This window comes from Geotrypetes seraphini, chromosome 1, assembly GCF_902459505.1.
Source record: "Geotrypetes seraphini chromosome 1, aGeoSer1.1, whole genome shotgun sequence".
NCBI lineage: Eukaryota > Metazoa > Chordata > Amphibia > Gymnophiona > Dermophiidae > Geotrypetes > Geotrypetes seraphini.
Window position 1 is genome coordinate 89,320,907 of NC_047084.1, and position 23,600 is coordinate 89,344,506.

At 43.9% G+C, this 23,600-nt stretch overlaps 1 protein-coding gene across 3 annotated transcripts in view; it reads right to left on the reverse strand.

Annotated features, from left to right (window-relative positions):
- The window catches only part of DYM (dymeclin), a 685,706-nt gene that overhangs the window by 523,239 nt on the left and 138,867 nt on the right, over positions 1-23,600 (reverse strand). For all 3 annotated transcript variants that reach the window (XM_033934792.1, XM_033934784.1, XM_033934800.1), the window contains exon 7: positions 1,034-1,159. In XM_033934792.1, coding sequence (XP_033790683.1) covers positions 1,034-1,159 — 126 coding nt within the window. The remainder of the gene's footprint in view (positions 1-1,033; positions 1,160-23,600) is intronic.

Genomic DNA, 23,600 nt, shown 5'->3' on the forward strand with positions numbered 1-23,600 from the left:
GTCACAATTATCTGGGAAGATCCCAAAAACATAAATCGGATTTTATGCTGCTTAGCCTAGAAAAAAGCAGTGGATATTTTCAAGTTTTTGTTGACTGGCTCACCAGAATCACCCAAATTTCTAATCACGGTTTATATTTGAATCATCCTTTTTCCTTCCTCTTTGGTGGGGGGAAAAAGGTCACCTCGGTTATACAGTAAATGTTAAATAGCAATGGTCCCAGTAATGATCCCTGTGGCATTCCATTATTCACCCTCCTCCACTAAGAAAAATGACCATGTCACCTTACCCTTTGTCTTCTGTCCAATAACCAATTCCTAATCCACAATAGAACATTACCTCCTATCCCATAACTCATTTACTCAAGAGTCTCTCATGTTGAACTTTATTGAAAGCTTTCTAAAAATCTAAATGTACTACATCAACCAGCTCACCTTTATCTGCATGCTTATTCTCATCTTCAAAGAAACAAAGCAAATTGGTGAGGCAAGACTTCCCTTGGCTGAACCATGCTGACTGTGTCCTATTAAACTACATTTGTCTATGTGATCTGTAATTTTATTCTTTACTACAGTTTCCACTATTTACAGAGTCTTTTGTCCTTAAATGACAGATTCTAAGACTGAATGTCACTACTTGTCAGAGAAAGTATTGGAAATATATGGTTAAATTTAAGAACTCTTCTTAAAAAGATCATCTTAAAAACTGAAAGTTCCTCTTCACTAATATACGTGAGCCTCTCGCTCAATAGATCTTAACAGAGCAGGTAGAAGACAAAATCATCATCTATTAGTAAAATATTTTTAATTTAGTTAGAAATGTAGTGTAATTAGTTAATGGTAATAATACTCAGAATTCCAATTTATGGAGTTTTTATTAAAAAAAAAAAAGTTCTGAAATTTTTTTCTTGATACATATTGATTTTACAGTGTATGCCAATTCTCTATCTACAAGTATATCAAAATCAAAAATATTTACAGTAATTAAAATGCCAATAAAATCCATTGCATATAAGAATTTACAGTTGTCCTACCATCGTCCGTGCATCAGGTATTTATGAATGATGCTTTCTCGTAGTATCTCTTTATGGAATAGTTGATAGGAAAGGAAAACCAAAAGAGTTGTCACAGCTTCTAATAGAATACTATAAGTGATATCCCTGCAGATAAAAACAAAACAAAACATTATAACATCGATGTTTAACCTCATGAAAATTTGAAGAACAGAAACAAAATTCTAACAATATCATTACACAAAAAAATACCCTCCCAAATATTCTAACAAAGTATAAACACCATAAAACCAATAAGACTGGCTGGAAAGAAAAATGCTCACACAACACATGCACAGTAGCTACTGGCAGCTCCAGAGCTGCTGGAAAATATCAGTAATGGAGGGGGGGGGGCATTCCCATTCATGCATCACATAAAAGGCTCATTAGAATACTAATGAGCTCCTTGTAATGCATTTGCATAGGGTTCTTGGTGGCTGCTACAATGATCGGTAGAAGTCACTGAAACTCTTTCCTGCATTGGAAGGACAGCTTCCCGTGTCAGTAAGAGTGCTTTAACGACCTTTATTGCCACAGAAAGCTTTTGTCATCGGGGCCTCAGTCTGTATGGAATACCAGTAGAATGAAGGGCAGAGTGTGAGTCCCTTGTTTAGTGTGTTGTAGCTGTGGAGAAGGAATCACCTACAGCCCAAAATTTGTTGGTTTTTTTTTTTTTTTTTGCAATCAGGAAGTATGAGGGGGTGCTGAAAAATTCTCATCCGAACCAACTTCCTAAATTCTGAGCATTATTTTGCCACTGTAGCTGAAAAGCACAGTTACTTACCTGTAGCAAGTGTTATCCAGGGACAGCAGGCAAATATTCACACAGATGGATGACATCATCCATGCAGCCCAGTACAGACAGTGGTAAAGTGTACTATCACTTTAAGTTGTACCGTGCATGTGCAAGCGCCTTCCCACTCAACGACAGGTCGCAAAGTAATCAGTTCTATGCCCAAGTGAAGAAGCCAACTAAGGGAGGTGGCAGGCTGTGAGAATATCTGCCTGCCGTTCCTGGATAACACCTGTTACATGGAACAGTGCTTTATCCTAGGAAAAAAAAGCAGCGTATTTTCACAGCTTTTGAAAAGGGATGGAGGGAGAGTTGGCCTTCAAGAAGAAAATTAATTCTGTAGCACTGCTTGACCGAACTGACCATCTCATCTAGAATAGTTTTCTAGACAAGAGAGAAATGTAAATGTGTGAACCAAGGACCAAATATCCTCAATGGGAGTGGAATGCAAAACGTGTGAACCAAGGACCAAATATCCTCAATGGGAGTGGAACGCAAAAAGACCACTGATGCTGCAATAGCTCAGAAATTGTGGGCTATAACATGTCCCTTGAATGGCAGCCCAGCCTGAGCATAACAAAAGGAAATGCAGGTCATAACCATGTGGAAATAGTTCATTTGAATAGAGGCATTTCTAATCTGTTAGGGTTGAAAGAGATGAACATTTGATGTGAAGACCTGTGTGGCTTAGGCCTTTGTAAATGGTAAGCCAAGGTAAGTTTACAGTCCAAAGTGTGAAGAACCATTTCTCCAGGATGAGAATGAGGCTTTGGAAAAAAAAAAAAAAAAAGGTAGCACTATGGATTAAGGTGGAATTCTATGAATACTTTTGGAAGGAATTTAGGATAAGTTCCGAAGACCACCTTGTCATGATAAAATACTGTATAAAGGTGGGTCACAAACAAATGCTTGAAGTTCACTCACTCGTTGAGCTGAGGTGACACAGATCAAGAAGACTACTTTCCAAGTGAGATACTTAAGATGAGTAGTTGCAAGAGGTTCACCAGACTAGTAAGAACTACATTCAGATCCCAAACAACTGAAGGCGGTTTGAGTGAAGGTTTTGAGTTTAAAAGACCTTTTGTAAACCTGGAAATCAGTGGATGAATAGTTACAGGTTTATTATTGAAAGGGCATGGTATGCACTAATATCATTGATGTGAACTCTGACAGAAGTGGTTTTAAGCCCAGAGTTGAAAAGTGCAGAAGGTAATCCAACACAGAAGGAATGGAGGATGCTGTAAGATCCAAGTGATGGAGATTACACCATGTGGTAAAAACATATCCACTTGAATCGAAAGCATTGCCGAGTAGAAGGTTTTCTGGAAGCAGCTATAATGGCTTCAACTAGGACAGAGAGATAAAAATCTTCTGAGTTCAAATTGAGAGGTACCCAGCTGTTAGGTGTAGAGACTGCAGGTTGGGATGTAAAAGAGAACACTGACTGACCAAGCAGAGATGGAAAGATCTGTAATGGAATTGGATCTTTAACATTCAGCAGAAGCAGTAGGGAGAAACAAGGTTGTCTGAGCTACCAAGGAGCTATGAGAATCATGGTGGCTAGTTGCACCTGCCACCAAGACTCAAGGTCATCACTTCCCTCTAATAAATGACATCTTTAGTGACACATTTATCTTTTAGACTTCACTGTTAACCATTTAGCCAGCTTGGATCAAGCTGCAAGAAAAAAAAATACAGAATACTGCTGGAGAAGCGGAGACTTAGAGGGGATATGATAGAGACTTATAAGATCACGAAGGGCATAGAGAAAGTGGAGAGGGACAGATTCTTCAAACTTTCAACAACTACAAGAACGAGAGGGCATTCCGAAAAATTAAAAGGAGACAGATTCAGAACCAATGCTAGGAAGTTCTTCTTCACCCAACGGGTGGTGGACACCTGGAACGTGCTTCCAGAGGGAGTGATAGGACAGGGTATGGTATTGGAGTTCAAGAAGGGATTGGACAATTTTCTGAAGGAAAAGGGGATAGAAGGGTATAGATAGAGGGCTAGTATACAGGTCCTGGACCTGATGGGCCGCCACGTGAGCGGACTGCTGGGCATGATGGACCTCAGGCCTGACCCGGCAGAGGCACGGCTTTTGTTCTTATGTAGATTGCCAATTAAGAAAAATTATACTGCTGTAATGTGGGCAGAAACCTATAGTTATTTTATATGGCAAAAAAATGTTTCAAAAGTAAACCACAATTCTCCTGGGAAATGTATAAAACAGAGGACATATAATCCTCTGACAGTAGTATGTTCCTCTGTTACCCCAGTGTTATGCAGGCAGTCCTCGAGTTACAGACACCCGACTTAAGCACGACTCACACAAGTACACAAGTGCCAATACAGCAATCTTGCCAACATTTACTTAATTACATTCTGAAAAGAACTCTTCATTCAGAAGAATCATGTAGGCCAAATGTACCATGAGTTCAGGACGTACATCTTGAATACTCCCACAAGAGGAGTTGCTCGGTAGCAGGTCCTACCGCTTGGAATATGTTACCAGTAAGGTTATGCTGCCAAAAAGCACAGTTACTTACCGTAACAGGTGTTATCCAGTGACAGCAGGCAGATATTCTCACGTATGGGTGATGTCACCAACGGAGCTCCGGTACAGACCACTTTAAAAGTGCATTGCCACTTTAAGTCTTTAGAAAGTTTGCAATAGCCCTAACCACGCATGCACGAGTGCCTTCCTGCCCGACGTGGTCAAGCGGTCCCTCAGTTAGGATAAGCCAGTTAAGAAGCCAACCCGGGGAGGTGGGTAGGTTGTGAGAATATCTGCCTGCTGTCCCTGGATAACACCTGTTATGGTATGTAACTGTGCTTTATCCCAGGACAAGCAGGCAGCATATTCTCATGTATGGGTCACCTCCAAGCTAACAGAAAAGGGATGGTGGAAGTGTTGTTCTTTAGGAAAATAAATTTTGTAAAACAGATTGGCCAAAGTGTCCATCCCATCTGGAGACAGACTCCAGAGAGTAGTGAGAAGTGAATGTATAAGAACATAAGAATTGCCGCTACTGGGTCAGACCAGTTGTCCATCGTGCCCAGCAGTCCGCTCCCACGGCGGACCTGAGGACCAGGTGGCAGCTTTATAGATTTCCTCAATGGGAGTAGATCTGAGGAAAGCAACAGAGCTGCCATAGCTCTAATTTTGTGGGCTGTGACATTACTCTCCCGTGCCAGTCCAGTCTGAGCATACCAGAATGAGATGAAGGCCGCCAGCCAGTTGGAAATCGTTCTTTTGGAAAGAGGACATCCCAGCTTGTTGAGATCAAATGAGATGAACAGTTGAGCAGTTCGATGTGATTTTGTCCAGTCAAGGTAAAAAGCCAAAGCCCGTTTACAGTCCAAAATATGCAAAGTGGTTTCTCCTAGGTGAGAATGAGGCTTTTGAAAAAACACTGGTAGAACAATCGACTGATTGAGATGAAGCTCTTGAGACAATGAGACAACTTTCGGAAGAAACTTTGGATGGGTGCGCAGAACCACTTTGTCATGATGGAAAACAGTGAAGGGTGGATCTGCCACCAATGCTTGTAACTCATTGACCCTCCTGGCAGAGGTGAGAGCAATAAGGAAGACAACTTTCCATGTGATAAAACTTAAGATGAACTGTATCCATAGGTTCAAATGGAGGCTTCATCAAACTGGAAAGTACCACGTTAAAGAGGCTTGAGAGGTGGTTTAACATTGAAAAGACCTTTCATGAATCTGGAGACCAAAGGATGAGCAGTAAGAGGTTTTCTCTCTACTGGCATGTGAAAAGCAGTAATAGCACTGAGGTGGACTCTGACATATGTATATTTGAGTCCAGAGTCAGAGAGAGAAACTAGATAATCCAACACCAATTCTACTGCCAAGGAGGAAGTTGGATTGTGATGATGAAGACGACGCCAGGAAGAAAATCAATTCCACTTTTGCTGGTAATACTGTCGAGTGGCTGGTTTTCTGGAGGCATCAAGAATTTGTCAAACAGGCTGAGGAAGATGTACGTCAGATGAAATCAGTCCGAGAGAAACCAAGCTGTCAGGTGCAGTGATTGCAGGCTGGGATGTAGAAAGCTTGCAGAGATGGCGCGGTATACAAGTTTAGTTTAGTTTAGTTTAGTTTAGTTTAGAAGGGATTCCTGATTCTGAGTAAGCAGAGTGAGAAATACTGGAAGAAGAATTAGTTCCATGGAACTGAGCTGAAGTAGAACGGAGAACCAATGCTGCCTGGGCCACCGTGAAGCAATGAGGATCATAGTGGCTGCCTCTCGCCTGAGCTTGAACAGAGTTCTCAATATGAGGGGGATTGGAGGGAAAGCATACAGAAACAGGCCCTTCCAATCCAGGAGAATAGCATCCGCTTCTAGACGGAGAGGAGAGTAAAGCCTAGAGCAAAACTGGGGCAACTGGTGATTGAGCAAATATGGACTGGAGAGTTGCAGAGTTGAGAGTCCATTTTAGAGAATGACACGGTGGCGGTTTACCCGCAGCTACTGCGTTTAGCCGCGGGTAACCCGCCAAAAACGGGGAATGAAAATTTGCAGCCTCTGCGGGGACGGGGACAAGGCCATCACCGCCCCGTGGAGCGGTGAATGGTCTTGTCACCGCAGTGAGGCATAAAGGATCGTGCGGTTCCCACAGCCCCCACCCGCCCACCCGCACGCCGGCTCGATCGTTTAACCAGCTTCCTCTCCAGTTTGCCGGCTTTCTTTTTAGGCGACCGGAACGCTTTCAAAAGAGCCGCGCACGCGCGGCTGCACAGTATTCAATCTTCTACTCTGACCCAACCAGAAACAGGAAGTTGCAGCAGAGCAGAAAATTGAACTTTGAGCAGCCGCGCGTGTGCGGCTTTTTGAAAGCGTGCCGGTCGCCGAAAAAGAAAACCGGCAAACTAAGGAGAGCAGTAGCGTACCAAGCGGGGGGCGGGAGGGGCGAAAAAGTTAATGGCGCCAGGCCTTGGAGCACCGAGGCAGACCGCTTCTCCCCCTTTCCTAGCCGAACCCCCGCTGACCCTCCTATCTCTCCCCCCCCAAGTGAACCTTTCCGACCCTCCCAGCGAAAGCATCAAACCTCCCTCCAGTAGCGTCGGCTTTCTCCTCCCTCTGCCGCGTCACTGATGACGTCATCAGTGACGCGGCAGAGGGAGGAGAAAGCCGCGAAGGAGGTTTGCTGCTCTCGCTGGGAGGGTCGGAAAGGTTCACGGAGGGAGGGAGATAGGAGGGTCAGCGGGGGTTCGGCTGGGAGGGGGGAGAAGCGGTCTGCCTCGTGCTCCATTACCTTCTTCGGGCAGCAGCAGCGTTTACAATTCGCTGCTGTTGCCGGCTTCAGGCCTTGTTCTCTGCCGGGTCCTGCCTACTTCCTGTTTTCATGAAGACAGGACCCGACAGAGAGGAAGGCCTGAAGCGGGGAACAGCAGTGAATTGTGAATGCTGCTGCTGCTGCCCGATGAAGTTTAGGACATCGGGGAAGGAGCAGGGAGAAATCGGCTGCTGGCTTGGGGGTGAGGGTAGGGAAAGAATCATGGAAGTGGAGAAATTGGCACGATGGCTTTGTAGGGGCTAGGAGGAGAGAGAAAGAAAGGAAAAAATAAAGAGGGGGGGGTCAGGGGGAGAGAGAAAGAAAGGCAGAAATAAAGAGGGGGTCAAGAGGGAGAGAAAGAAAGGCAGAAAGAAAGAGGAGGGCCAGGGGGAGAGAGAAATAAAGAGGGAGGCCAGGGGAAGAGAGAAAGAAAGGCAGAAATAAAGAGGGGGGCAGAGGGAGAGAGAAAGAAAGGCAGAAATAAAGAGGGGGTCAAGGGGGAGAGAAAGAAAGGCAGAAAGAAAGAGGAGGGCCAGGGGGAGAGAGAAATAAAGAGGGGAGCCAGGGGGAGAGAGAAAGAAAGAAGGGGGGGGGCAGGAGAAGAAAGAAGGACCAGAAGAAGGACCAGAGACTCATGAAATCACCAGACAAAAAGGTAGGAAAAATGATTTTATTTTCAACTTAGTGTGTCCGTTTTGAGAATTTATATCTGCTGTCTATATTTTGCACTATGGCCCCCTTTTACTAAAATGCAATAGCGGTTTTTAGCGCAGGGAGCCTATGAGCGTCGAGAGCAGCGTGGGGCATTTAGCGCAGCTCCCTGCGCTAAAAACCGCTATCGCAGTTTAGTAAAAAGGGAGGGGGAATATTTGTCTATTTTTGTATAGTTGTTACTGAGGTGACATTGCATAAAGTCATCTGCCTTGACCTCTTTGAAAACCCGCGGAATATAAATGATAATTCACATTTTCTCTGCGTACAGCGTGCTTTGTGTTTTTAAAATTTTATTGTTGGTAGATCATTTTGACTTGACCACAAAGGTAAGGGGGAGGGAGGGAGGGGAGCTGCTGAAAGACATCTAGTAATCCTTGCAGGCTTGACTGTGCAGGGAATTATTTTTGTAAAATCATGTTTTGTTATGTGACTGGCATTATCTAGACTTTAATTTCTATGAATGAATAGAATGAAAATGATATAAAATTACTTGTTTGCGGGGACCGCGTGTTCTGGCTCACACAAGGAAGGAGGGGGTGAAAGGGAAAAAGTTTCTCTTCCTTGGAAATAGATTCTGAAGTGACCTCATCAAAGAAGACCAGCACCAAATGTACAAGAAATCCCTTAAACAATGTCAAAAGAGCCCAAAATAGAAAACTGCTACTGCCTTGAGACTCCATTATTGAAGGAATCAACTTGAAATCACAGAAGAGACAGGAAAAGGTTAAATGCCTCATGGAATCCTCAGGTACAAAACACAAACCAAATTGTGAATGAAATCAGAGCAGACAGTAAGAATTATAAAATTGATGTCATTATCCATCTGGAAAAAAAGGTGTACTAGAAATAATGCCTCAGCAATACAATTTTCAGAAGTTCTATTTGCTCATGGTAAGGGAGAAGAGAGACTGCTAGTGATGGTGGGGGGACTGATAGAAGATATGAAAGAAGGGTGGTAGAAAGGAACAGATGGTAAAGGAGGGAGGGAAGGGTGGTGGTGGAAAGGAATAGAACAGACATTGAAAGAGGGTAGAGAGGAACAGACCCTGAAAGGAAATGTGGAAGGCAGAGTGGGGAGAAGACGCTGGAAGGGAAGAAGACAGATGCCAGACTATGGGGGAGCGGAGGGAAGAAGATGGGTGCTAGACGGGGACGGTGACGGGGCGGTGAATGGGATGGCAGTGGCGGTGACGGGGCGGTGAAAGGGATGGCGGTGACGGTGACGGGGCAGTGAAGGGAACGGCAGTGACGGGGCGGTGCAGAGGATGGTGGGCCGGGGATGGTGCAGTGACGGGGACAGATTTTTTCCCCATGTCATTCTCTAGTCCATTTGTGAGGCTGAAGAATTCTGCTGAGGTTGTCTGCTAGGGAATTCTTTTCCACCTGAATGTAGACAGCCTTTAAGAAAAGGTTGCCCAAGTCCAGATTTTCTGGGCCTCCTGACATAATAGGAGAGAGCCCGTGCCCCCTTGCTTGTTTATGTAGTACATTGCTACTTGATTGTCTGTGCAAAGGAGGAGGACTTGGGGGCAGAGAAGATGATGGAAGGCCTTGAGGGCATAAAACATTGTTCTGAGTTCCAGGAAATTTCCGCTCCCTGGTGGTCCAAAGACCCTGAGTATGAAGATCGTCCATATGTGCCCCCCAAGCATAAGAGGCATCCGTCGTGATGACTTTGTAATGAGGGGGTACATGAAATAGGAGACCTCTGGAAAGATTTGAGGTCATCCACCATTGAAGCAAGTGCAGGAGAGATGATGTTATAGATATATGATGTGAGAGATGATCTGTCGCTTGCGACCACTGAGATAAAGGAGTGTGAAGGTGAAGTCTTGCTATTGGAGTGATATGAACAGTGGAAGCCATGTGGCCCAACAGGACCATCATGTGTCTTGCGGAGAGGGACTGCAGAGGAAGCAGTTGCTGACAAAGGCGAATGAGAGCCTGAAGACGATCTGTAGGAAGAAATGCTCTTATAAGAGTAGTGTCTAGGATTGACCCAATGAACTGCAGACGTTGAGTTGGAAGAAGCTGTGATTTGGGGAAGTTGACTTTGAATCCTAGAATCTGAAGAAAAGAAATGGTCTGAGAAGTTGCTTGGACCACTTCCTGAGATGAAATAGCCTTGATTAACCAGTCGTTCAGGTACGGAAAGACTTGGAGACCGTGTGATTGGAGAGATGTGGCCACTACAATTAGGCACTTCGTGAAGACTCAGGGAGAAGATGCCAGGCCAAAGGGAAGGACCTTGTACTGGTAATGACATTGGTTGATTTGAAAACGGAGGTACTTCCTGGAAGCTGTATGAATTGGGATATGTTTGTAGGCTTCCTTGAGATCCAGAGAGCATAACCAATCATTCTGATTGAGGAGAGGATAAAGCAGGGCGAGGGATAGCATCCTGAATTTCTCCTTGAATAGAAATTTGTTGAAAGCTCTGAGATCCAAGATGTGTCTCAGTCCTCCGGTCTTCTTGGGGAACTAAGAAGTAACAGGAGTAGAATCCCTGCTTCTGCTGATTGAGGGGAACTTCCTTGATGGTATTCAGCAGTAGAAGGGATTGAACCTTCTGAAGAAGAAGGGAGGACTGTGCAGGGTCCAAAACAGACTCTCTTGGAGGATGGTCTAGGGGCAGGGTATGAAGGTTGAGAAAGTAAACCTGACGAATGATGTTGAGGACCCAGAGGTCTGATGTTATGAGCTCCCAGTGAGCTATGAATCACTGAAGACGGCCTCCGATGGGTTGAGGCATAGGCTGTAGAATGTCGACGTTGGCTATGCTCTGAATGAATACATCAAAAAGGCTGTGTTGACTTCTGAGGAGCAGGCTGGTATTTTTGTTGTTGCTGACGTGGTTCTTGCTGTTGTCTCTGCCTCCTGGGCTGAGACTGAGTTGGAGCCATAGGTTTTGCAGCAAATTTTCGTTGATTAAGGGCATGGAAAACCTTTCATACACTGAAAGATTGGAGAGACTGGGGCTCTTCTCCCTGGAAAAGCAGAGACTCAGAGGAGACATGATAGAGACCTACAAGATCATGAAGGGCATAGAGAAAGTAGAGAGGGATAGATTCTTCAAACTTTCAAAACATATAAGAACAAGAGGGCATTTGGAAAAATTGGAAGTGGACAGATTCAAAACAAATGCTAGGAAGTTTTTCTTTACCCAGCGTGTGGTGGACACCTGGAATGCACTTCCAGAGGACGTAATAGGACAGAGTACGGTACTGGAGTTCAAGAAAGGATTTGACAATTTCCTGCTGGAAAAAGGGATAGAGGGGTATAGATAGGGGGCTATTGCGCAGGTCCTGGACCTGTTGGGCCGCCGCGTGAGCGGACTGCTGGGCACGATGGACCTCGGGTCTGACCCAGTGGAGGCATTGCTTATGTTCTTATGTTCTTATATGAAGATTGTTGTCTGAAAGGACGAGAAGATGGAGATTTCTTTTTGGGCTTGACCAGAGTGTCCCACCTGGTCTCGTGGGCAGACAACTTCAGGGTAGTCATGTCCATGGAAGCACCAAAAAGTTCATCCCCTAAACAAGTTGCATTCACTAGCCTGTCCTGATGGGCTCAGACACCCAAAGCCAGGCTAGCTGCCTCATAGCAGATGACATTGCTGCCACACGAGAGGTAAGCTCGAAGGTGTCATAGGTGGATCAAACCATGTATTTGTGGAGTTGGAGCAAGTCTTAAATGAAATGCTGGAAAACAGGGAGCTTATGATCCAGAAGGTATTTTTGGAACGTGGCCACTTGTTTCACAAGATGCTTCATATAGAAGGAGAAATGGAAAGTGTAATTACCAGACCGGTTGACTATCATGGCATTTTGATATAGACGTTTTCCAAACCGGTCCACAGCCTTGCCCTCTCTGCCAGGGGGTACAGAGGCATAAACACTTGCTCCTGAAGATTTTTTTTAATGTAGACTCTACCAGAACAGACTCATGTGGGAGCTGTGGTTTATCAAACTGGGAATAGTTCTATAAAATGAGCCTAACTTGCGAGGAGCCACTGGGATGGTAAGTGGGGTTTCCAAGTTTTTATAAAAAGTTTCCTGTCGAATATCATGGAGGGGAAGTTTGAGGAATTCCTTGGGTGGCTGATCATAGTCCAAGGCATCCAGGAATTGTTTAGATTTTTTTAGAATCAGCCTCCAAGGGGATGGACAATGTTTCAGATATCTCCCTGAAACTTGGCAAAAGAAGATTTTACAGATGGTAAAGGAGCCTCTTGAGAAGAATAGCGAGAATAGAGAGTAGAGGTTCCTGGTCAGAATCCCCCCAGAGATCTGAATCTCTAGTAGTTCGGTGTCGAACAGACGGTAACTGAAAGCTCCAGATGCTTTGACTTCTGTAGCGCCTTCCCAGACCGCACCAACATCGTCTCAGGTGACATTTGTGTGGAAGACAATCGGTGTTGATGAGTCTTCGGTTGTCTAACAAGAAGCGGCGGCACCGACGGAAACTCTTGAATAGGAGCAACCGGTGTAGAGAGCTCAGATCGGACCAACACCGGAGGAGTCGTTGTCGACATGGGAGTCGGCATGAGCATTTAAAATTACTCCCTTTATTCCTCTTGCAACAATTCTTTAATCTGCCGCTTAAGAGTAAGTACTGGTACCAGTGACTTTTTGGCCGGTACCTTTGGTGCAGTTCGACGCTCCGGCGATGAGGAGGCCAATGTCGAGGCACTCACCAAAATCGGAGCGGAGCGCTTTTTGGGTCTCCTCGAGGTCGGCAGGACTCGACTCACTGCTGCAGTGACCTGAGGACCCAAAGGGGTGGGGGAAGGCTTCTTAGCCGGCTTACCTACTGCATGTGACACCAAAGATGGCTTTCCTGATGTTGACAGTTGCGGTGTTGACTTGGCGCTGCCAATGCCGAGACTGATGTCGAATCTCCCTCCATGCCAGCGTCGAAAAGGAGTCGATGCTGGATGAAGCAGTTCTTAAGTGTTCTCTTTTGAAGTGACGAGCAGCAGGAACAAGTCTCTGGATGGTGCTCAGGCCCCAAGCACTGGAGACACCAGCAATGTGGATCAGTTAGTGAGATGGGGTGAGCATAATGTCCACACTTTTTAAAACCCATTTGCAAATCCGACACCAAGGTAGAAGATTAGGCCCCGCCAGGCCGAACCCGCTAAAGGGGTAAAAGTAAACATTTTTACTACTTTTTTTTTTTTTTAAACAAGAAATAAACAAATAAATAAAAACTGACTAAAAAGTCAGAGATCCGCGAGAGCGGGAAGACAGAGGAAAAAGATTTCAATGGCTGTTGAAAAAACGCGTCTTCTTAGCTCCGCAGAAACTGAGGGACCACACAACCACGTCATGTGGGAAGGCACTCGCGCATGCGTGGTTCAGGCTATCACAAACTTTCTAAAGACTTAAAATGGCGATGCACTTTTAAAGTGGTCCGAACTGGGGCTCCATCGGTGAAACCACCCATACGTGAGAATATGCTGCCTGCTTGTCCTGGGATAAAAGCTTGATTCTGCTCAAACATCTTTTGAAGCAGCATCTGTTTATATGGGATTGATATTGATAAGACTTTTGAGATCAGAACTTTTCTAATGATATTCTATATTTTTGTTTTGTGGTACTTGTTTTAATTATGTACAGTATGTATATATGTATACTGCCTTGGAATAAGGTGATTTATATACAGGCAGTCCCCGTTTTGTGAACATCTGGCTTACGTCAGACTCATACTTACAAACAGGGGTCCTGTTCTACTTTCAGTGTCCCAAGGTGCCCCTCTCCCTTCCTCCCGAGTCCCAACGCACCCCTCTCCCTCTATTTTGTGCCTCAAGTATGTGCCTCCCTCAGGCAGTTGTTTACCTTCTGGCTGGCTCTCTCTCCTTCCAGCCGCTGTCGTTTCTCTGCAAATGGCTTGGAACTGGTTGTTGAAGGTAAGCACTGGCAAAGGTGATGTTGAGATAGCCTGAAAATTTGTCAGTGCCAAATCAAAAGCCAAGTACCCCCTTCACAAGAAAGGGAGGGGTGCTCTTCTCAACACCAACGGTTCTTGGATTCTGTCAATGCCCCAGAGCTCCTAGGATCATGCTTCAAAGGGGACCGAAGCTTGCTCTTTTTTTAGACTTTGTGTGAGATTACAGCTTGCTAATTCTCAGAAAAAAATATTTACAGTACCTGAATAGAATTCACCTTGAACTACCAAAGAAAATGCACAGGCTAAATCCAAATACATTTTTAAAAAAATGTATTAGAAGTTACATGCCCAGCATATTTTGAATTGTTGTACTATGTTTAATGTTTCCTGTGTAGTCAGCTACAGATAACCAGATGGTCATAATTAGGTAGGTTTAGTTTTAATCATCTGACGAAACATTTTACTTGATCTCAAGCTCTTGGAACTATAACTTCAAATACAGATTGTCAGTTTTTGTTGCTAAACAACAACAACAACAACAACAAAAAACCCATCAAAACTACTTTTCCTAACTTTTCTTGTAACACAGACACTTGGGGCTCCTTTTACAAAGTGCCAGCGGTTTTAGTGCATGCTAAAATGCCACTTGTGCTAGCCGCTACCACCTCCTTTTAAGCAGGCAGTAGTTTTTCAGCTAGCGTGCACTAATCTTGTGCGTGCACTAAAAACGCTAGCGCACCTTAGTAAAAGGAGCCCTTAGAATCTGCCACCATTTGCGGAACGTGTTTTTAATGGGATTTAAAAAAAAAAGAAAGCTATATACTGTACAGTCCAATTTCAAAATGATTATTCAGCTTTTTTCCTGGAATATTTTAGGTTTTTTTTCTAGCATTAATGCAGTGTTAAAGAAAACCAAGACCCTACTCTAAATTCTGATTTTGAATTAACAAGGAACAACTAAGAAGCAAAACAACAATGCAAGGTTGAACACATCCAGCCATCTTCTTAATTCTTCCTCTTTCCCTGGGTGGATGATCCATTGCTTACCCAGTGCACCATTAACCTGAGCAGAGGAAGAGTGACAGGAGTAAAATAGCCATCTAGTGGTTAGAGTAGCAAACTGAGAACCACAGAAGCCAGGGCTCAAATCCTGCTAATGCCCTTCCTGACCTTGGGCAAGTCATTTAACCCCCCCCATTACCTCAGATGTAAAGAGATCGAAGCCATCTAGAGGAAGAGAGAAAAATACCTACTGTACATTACATTACATTAGTGATTTCTATTCCGCCATTACCTTGCGGTTCAAGGCGGATTACATCCAAACTAAAACAAGAATTACATTTCAACTTGAAGTAATAGATTAAACGATGAGATAAATTTTTAAGGGAGAATTATGGGTTTTAGATAATGTTTGGTAACTAGAAAAATTACCTGAATGTAATGCATCTTGAACTACTAATTAAAGTATGTGAGCAAAACCCAAATAAAATAAAAAGGTTGACTAGATAAGAAATGCTAGGGGGGGGGGGGAAAACCTCTGCAGAGTCAAATGAAGTACCTCATAAAACAAGTCAAGAACTTCATTAGGGTACAGACTAAGCAGTAGAAAATTTCTCAAGAAGCATGCAGACAAAACTAAATTGATTTAGCTTTTATGCCATGCTTGCTCTATAAAGTGCTTGCAAAGGGAATTACTAGCAAAGTAATGAAGGAAAAATGTTAACATTAATTTCAACTCCCACCCCCACCATCCTATTTTCCCAAGCAGTTTACAGACATTTGGGCACCAGGAGTTGTTTTAGCAATAATAATGAAGTAATTCATTGTATGACCTCTCAGCTAGAGCAAACAAAAGGGCCTGGATATAACAAACATTAAAACTGTTCTTAATTTGAGGTCCTCCCCAATTCTCGGTGGTACTCCCCTATCAAGACCCACACATGCTAACAGTAGAGTTCACAATATCATTTTTACCTAATCACTGCAAACCGATGTTTAGAAGAAAACGTGAAAAATAACAGATCAATGAGCAGTAGTTGAAATTTAAAAAAAAAAAAAAAAAAACAACCCCAAATAGAATTAATGTGAACAGGTTCTCATTATTAGCTTTTTTTCTCTCTAAGGAAAGCTTTTCAAATTCTAGTTTGATGTGCCTTATTGACACCTTATATCTAGCTTGCCAATATTCATGCTCTTTCTTGTTTTCCTCATTTAAATTTGCTTTCTATGTTTTGAAAAGATACCTTTGGATTTAATCGCCCCTTTCTCTTCACCAGTTTTACATGCTGGAAGTTGTTTGGTTTTCTTTCAACTTTTTTTATGAATGGAACATTCTTTCAAGATAGCATTTTAAAATCACTGTTAATACTTATATTAGATATTACTAGTGTTTATGCCCATTACATTAACGGGTGCTAGAATAGATGTGTAGACTTTTAGCACAATGGGTCGCTGAGGCGTTTCTTTCTTTCTTAATTTATGTTTTTTATCTCTCTCCCTGCCCCTCTTTCTTTCTGTCTGTCCCCCTGTGTGTCTCTGTCTCTTCCCTGGCCCCCTGTCTTACTGTCTCTCTCCCTGGCTGTCTGTCAGTCTGTCTTTCTTTCTTTCTGTATCTTCTCCCTTCGCGAGTGTGTGGCAGTTGTAGGCGCGCATGCGCACTCCTTCCGGCCACGGACATACAGAACACGCAGGTAGGAGTGCGCATGCACCGCTTAGGGTTTTATTATCTAGTCATTAAGCCCATTACTTTAACGGGTGCTAGAATATATGTCTGTCTGTCTCCCTCCCACTGACTCTCTCTCTCTCTCTCCCTGGCTCCCTTTCTCTGTCTGTCTTTCTGTCCCACTCCCTGCCCCTGTGTCTTTATTTCTTTCTGTCTCCCTCCCTCCCGCTGTCTGTCGTTTTTCCCCATTTCCCTGTGCAGCAGCATTTCCATCCCACTTCCCTATGCAGCAGCAACAGCATTTCCCTCCTATCCCCCCACTTTCCTGTGCAGAAGCAGCAGAGGTATTTCCCATCCCCTCCAAGTCCCTGTGTAGCAGTAGCAGTATTTTCCCCCACACCCCCTTTCCCTTCTCTTTCCTTCTCTTCCTTTACCCTTCCCTGCTCCGTTCGGCCCCTCCCCCTTCTTTTACTGCCGTTGTCCTGCTCGATCTGGCCTGCTCCTGACCCTCCCACCGCCGACAAACCTCCGGGCTCCAGCCGTGTAGGCAGCACTTTAAACACGCTGCTTCGCGGCCTTCTACTGCAGATTTTCTCTCCCACGTATGTCTCCGATGATGTCATCAGAGACGCGGCAGAGGAAATCTGCATTAGAAGGCCACGAAGCAGCGTGTTTAAAGTGCTGCCTACACCGCTGGAGCCGGGAGGTTTGTGGAGGGTCAACGGGTGGAGCGGGCCTGCTCTCCACCACTCAGTTGCTGCCACTGGAATGCAAACAGAGCCGCGAGTGTGGGGCAGTTGTAGTCACGCATGCGCACTTCTTCAGGCCACGGACACACGGAACACGCAAGTAGAAGTGCGCATGCGCGGCTTAGGGTTTTATTATAGAGATTACAGTGATTATGTCAGATTTCACCGTGTGATCATTATTGTTGCCAAGCAGTCCCCACCATTATTACCCCTTGCACTAGATCCTGCGTTCCAATGAAGACAAGATCTAAAGGATTCCCTTTTCTAATCAGTTCTACTCTATATAGCCCACTTAAGATGCTTCATTATCCCTTTAAGAACATAAGAATAGCCTTACTGGGTCAAACCAATGGTCTGTCTAGCCCAGTATCCCGTTTTCACAGAGGCCAATCCAAGTAACACGTACCAGGCAAAAACTCAAATAGTAGCAGCATTCTATGCCACTGATCCATGGCTAACAATCAGTGGCTTCTCCCATGTCTGTCTCAACAGCAGACTATGGACATTTTTTTTAGAATTAGCTACATTAACCGCTCTCAAAACATCCAGAGCTTAACTATTCTCTGAGTGAAAAAATATTTCCTCCTATTGGTTTTAACAGTATTACTCTATAATTTTGAGTGTCCCCTAGTCTTTGCAATTTTTAACAGAGTGAAAAATTGATCCTCTTGTACCCATTCTACACCATTCAGGATTTTGTAGACTTCAATCATATCTCCCCTCAGCAGTCTGTTTTCCAAGCTGAAGAGCCCTACTAACCTTTTTAGTCTTTCCTCATACGAGAGGAATTCCATCCCCTTCATCAGTACTTTCATTAATTTTCCCTCCACCAAGATCAGACTAACCAGCTTATAATTTCCAGCCTCTTCTAAAGACTCTTATGGTCTAGTGACTTCTTTAGGGCATGAGCATTCAGTAGTCTTAAGGCAGTGGGTCCACTTTTCAGTTTTGGTTCTGGCTGAAACTGAGCTGTGGATTTCGGCCGCAGGTTCAGCTTCGGCTGAAACCAAACCCACTGGTCTCAATCGATCTCTTCTCGTGGTATTCATATCTTTTGTTTAAATTCTCCCTATCCTCCACACAGCTATTCTGCAAGAGGAGAGTGGTAGTGCTTCATGCCATACGTGCTTTCCCCTGCTGACCAGGCCTTGAACTTTGATCCATGCTGCATCCAGGTTTTGACTAAGTTGTAAGAAACAGAAAACACAGCACAAGTGACCATCAGTGTTCCCGCTAAGGTGCGCTGGCCTGCGCGCGCGCACAAAATATTACATCGCAGCGCAAAGTTTCTCTTCACAGCGCACACACGCGTCGCAAAGGTAAGGGGAGGTAAGGTAAGGGGACGCATTGGGGGGATTGCACTTCCCCACAATTGCCATGCTTCGGTTCCTCTTCTTCCTTCCTTCCTCCCCCCCCGCGGGACCCTGCGGCACCATCAACTCTTACTCCCTCTAATGTCGGCCCTGCAGCTCCAGACTTCCTCGCACCTTCTCCCCTCCCCCTTTGGATCGCTATTATTTTAAATGTTATAGCCGCGGAGCTGTATCCATCAGTGGAGATGTCTAACCTCGGCCTGCCCCGGAACTCTTACTGCAACAGTGACTTCCTGTTCCTGCCTAGACGGGCGGCTGCTGCAGTAAGAGTTCCGGGGCAGGCCGAGGTTAGACATCTCCACTGATGGATACAGCTCCGCGGCTATAACATTTAAAATAATAGCGATCCAAAGGGGGAGGGGAGAAGGTGCGAGGAAGTCTGGAGCTGCAGGGCCGACATTAGAGGGAGTAAGAGTTGATGGTGCCGCAGGGTCCCGCGGGGGGGGGGAGGAAGGAAGGAAGAAGAGGAACCGAAGCATGGCAATTGTGGGGAAGTGCAGAGCTGCAGGGAAGAGTGTTGCGGTACCCAGCTGGAGGGAGAAGGAAGATGAGGGAGGGAATTAAAGGAGATGCCAGGGCTTGGAGCATAGGAGGAAGGTATGCCAGTCTAAGGGAAAAGGAAGGGGGAGATGTGAGAGCATGGAGGGGGAACGAAAGATGGAAGAAAAGGAAAGGAGAGAGATGCCAGAGAATCAGGGAAGGGGAGATACCAGACTATGAGGAGAGGTGTGGGAGAGGGAAGGCGAGGAGAGAGATGCCAGACCAATGGGGTGAAAGGAGAGATGGAAGGGGGAGGCATACAGTTTCTGGAAGGGGCATAGAAGGAGAGAAGATGCCATATAGGGGAAGAGAGACGGCAGACAGTGAATGGAAGGAAGAGAGTTACAAGAAGATGAGGAAAGGAGAAACCACAGAAGACAAAGGTAGAAAAAAATTTCTATTTATTTATTGCTTTAGGAGACATGTGTCACTGTTTCTGTGAAGCATTGTATGCAGAGTCCAGCTTCTTGCTGGTTCAATTTAACCTTTGTCTATGTATTTTTATTTTATCCCCCCTTTTACAAAACTGTGAAGCGTTTTTAGCACCAGCCTTGGTGGTAGCAGCTCTGATGCTCAGAATTTTATGAGCATCAGAGCTGTTACCTCCGTAGCTAAAATCCACACTACAGTTTTGTAAAAGAGGGAGGGGTTAGTTTGTGATTACATATTCCTTACTAGGCGAAGGTGTTTTCTGTGTTCTGTGTGTTCGAAAGACATGGTTTTCTGTTAGGATTGACGGTGTAGGATTGATCTGTGCTGGTCTGGCTTGTTTAGTTTTACAATGGGTGTATTGATGTACAGCTCACTGCAATATGTAAGATGCTGCCTTTTCCTAGGTACTCATGTGTGACGTGTGGTTTGTTACTAAAAATCATGTTTTTCTTACAGATGGGGGGGGGTGCCAAAAAATGATGGGCCCCGGATGTTACATATGCTAGGTACGCCACTGTATGTAAAGATACCAGAAAGCTGGCGTAGCAAAAACTTCTAAGTTTTGAGTATTTAACCCTCCCACAATCTCACGGGCACTCGTTTCAAGTTTATTGAGATTTTGATTTAAACGCAATATCAAATATTTTCAATGCGTATAACAAAAATAAATTTGGGGAAATAAATAAAACCATTTGAACCAGTGTTCCCGCTAAGCTGCGCTGGCGTGCGCTGGCGCACAAAATATTACATCGCAGCGCACACGTTTCTCGTCACAGCGCACGATCGGAAGAGGCGTACGGCAGATGGCAGGGCGGCGAGAGGAGAATCGGGCGAGTTGGCTCATAACTTGCTGGCGCCCGATATTTTTGGCTCACGGTGAAAAAAGTTTGCTCACAACACCCGCCCGCTTAGAGGGAACACTGGTGACCATACATCCCGTTTTGAACGGGACTGTCCCCTTTTTAGATCCCCTGTCACGTTGTCCCCACGCACAGCTTCGGGACACCGAAATGCCCCGTTTTCAGGGACAGCGTCCTGAAGCTGTCCGTGGGGACAAGCGGACATGCGATCACTTCCCCTCCCTCCAGCGCCAAAGCCTGCCCCCCACCTCACCGGACCAGCCCCCGCTGCTGCTGCCTACCGCCGCTTCAAACACACACACACGGTCCGCCGCTGCTGCCAACCGCCGACCGCCGCAACTAAAGCAAAGTAAGGTCCAGGCGCCGGCTCACAAACCTTCTTCCTGACGTCAATTCTGACGTCGGAGAGAAAGTTCTGGGCCAGCCAATCCCGGGGGCGGGATTGACAATTAATAGATGTCCCGTTTTGATGAAAAAAATAAATGGTCATGTTATGCACACCTCTTCTTACCAACTGAGACAGAAGATAGAAGAAAAAAGGAGAATTGAGGACCAATCTAGATAAGGGCCAGGAAGGAAGAAAAGCAGATTGGCCTGTAAAGAGAAAAAGGAAAGCATCAATCTAGGCAAAGAACAACAGAGTAAAAGACCAGCAAGGGAAGGGAAAGAATAATCTAGGCTAGAGAATGGAGCATAGGTGAAAAGAAAAGGGGAAAAAGATAATTTGGGGGAAATAAATAATGGGAGAAGAGAAAAGTGGAGGAGATCAAGAATGGACAGAAAAGGATAAAGATAATGGGAAAAAGGAGGATCAGGAAAAGTAAAGGAATGAAAGCCTGAGATTGTTAAGCAGAATAAATAAAGAGGCAGGGGGGTAGATCTGAGAGATATTCTGAATGAGGCAAGGGAGAACATACTACAGGAAGGATGAAATAGAACAAAAGTGAGTTTGGGAAGAAAAGAGAATAGAATAGTCAAGACAGACAGGCAACAGAAAAGACTAACTAGGGAGGGAATAGAAACTATAGCAACAAAATTTTGATGAAAAAATACTTGAAATAGAAAAAAGGAAAAAAAAAAAATTCAACCATAGTAGGAAGGTTGGGAAACTTGTATTTGTACAATATAAAACAGTTTTATATATTAAATAATGCAAATGATATATAAATCTTTGCTGTAGACCTTTTGAACTGTTGCCAAAGAATTTAAGCCAGAGCTGCCAGCAGAACATGGAAACTAAGTCTGCCACTTTTATATGTTTGGTTTTCTTTTATTACAGGGCTCATGTTAGTAGCTAGACTACTATAAGGTCACTTAATTTGTCCTTGGTGGTGAGTAAATGAATGGAGATCCTACTAAAGAAAAGGATAATGAAACAGTTTAACTCTAGTGGATTTCAGGATCCAAGGAAGCATGACTATTAAGATACAAGATAAATGGATAGCAGTAAATACAGTATACTTAGATTTCAGAAATGCTCTTAATACAGTCTCACATAGTAAATTTGTAAACTGAGCTGCATTCAGTTGGGTTCCAAGGCAGTAGACTAGGTTAAAAATAGTTGAATGATAGAAAAGAGAGAAATAAAAGCGTACTACAAGGAAAGATGTGTTTATCAGTGGGATGCCTCAGGAACTGGTCCTGTGGTCAGCTGTGGTCAATATTTTCACTAGTGAACTGCAAGGTATAGGCGGAATAGAAGTCCCTAATGTAATGTAATGTAATGAAATTGCAGATAGATTCATCTGCAAAATGAATAACATTTTCTTGTCAAAGAGATGTGCAATAGAATGGACACTGAAGGAACAGACAAATAAGAATAATCTAAAAAAGCTCAAAAAGTCTAGATGGTCAGAGACATACAAGGAAATATAGGAAGAGAAATTCTGGAACATTTACTTAAAATGATATAGAATATAGCAGCAGTGATGTGGAGAAGGGCTACCAAAATAGCATAATCTATACCAAAAAGCTTATGAAACTTAAAGACAGAAATGTGACTATCTTGGCGTCTAGGAAATGAGAAAAAGGAAAAAAATATGGGAAATTCAAATACTTGAAATTTAAAAATAATGCACAAGAAAACTAACTGGAACAGAAGATCTACAGAAGTCATATTATGAAGAGCAAAGGGAACAGACTAAGAAGTAACATTAGAAAACATTTTTTTATATAAAAGGTGGTGGGAGGCATGAAGGAGCAGCCACCGAGGTGATAGACAAAAAAAAAAAAAGTAGGGTCTATGGCAAACATGTCCAACTTCGAACAGGTCGTGATTTACTTTTTCCAGCCAAAAGTGCCAGCGATCTACTACCATGAAAATTAAGCTTCAAATTAGTTTCAAATTAAATTTTAACCCAATAAAGTTGGAGGATTACCCCCACCGCCCATTTTTAATGAACCTTCTGTTATTTACTTGGATGTGATCAGCTGTTAAGCAAATTAAGCAAAAACAAAACAGAGAGACGAAGATCCAGTAAGATCTGCGAGGGGAAATGGAAAGTACATTTTTTCTTAAAGTTTTATTGAGTAATAACTTTCTTTAACTGTCTTAATAACTTTCTTTAACTTTTATTGAGTAATTTGTGTTAAATTTAGGTTGAGTATTGATCCAGGCTGATCTTGCACAATCTTTAATATTTCGCTCTTGCTCATTAGTGAGACATCCGAGCCTACATTTCATCCACCAGCTTTTTGAAGTTGGGTGAATATTGCGTGAGGGCCAGTCTCAGGGAATCCTGGAGATGTTCATCTGTCATGTTGGAATGTTGGGTACTCTGTCATTTTCAGAAGGGAAACGCAGATTCACACAAATAAGATGAACCAAAACAGGAGTATATAGCTTCACTGCATCTTCTCAAGTTGGGAAATTTGTCTCTAGGTACTAGCTTCCAAAACGATTCTTGCTCATCATGGGTCCTGAGAAAAATGTCATTTTTAAGGGTTAATATTTCATTTTCAAGAGATGGTTTGTTCAATGAGTAATTTTTACTGATAACAGCTGCAGTTTCTTTAATGTCCACATCTACTTTGAATAGGTATGACAAGTACTCCACAACTGTTCCAATTTTTGGGAAGTCACAGAATCTATTTTTGAATTCCTGAATAACAGAACAGATTTCTGTCACATATTTCTCGTTCTGAAAAAACAAAATTTGGATATTGTCCCAGATGGTCCTGCATATTAGGAAAATGATCAAAAGTGTTGTTTGCAAGGCCAGTCATCATTAGCTC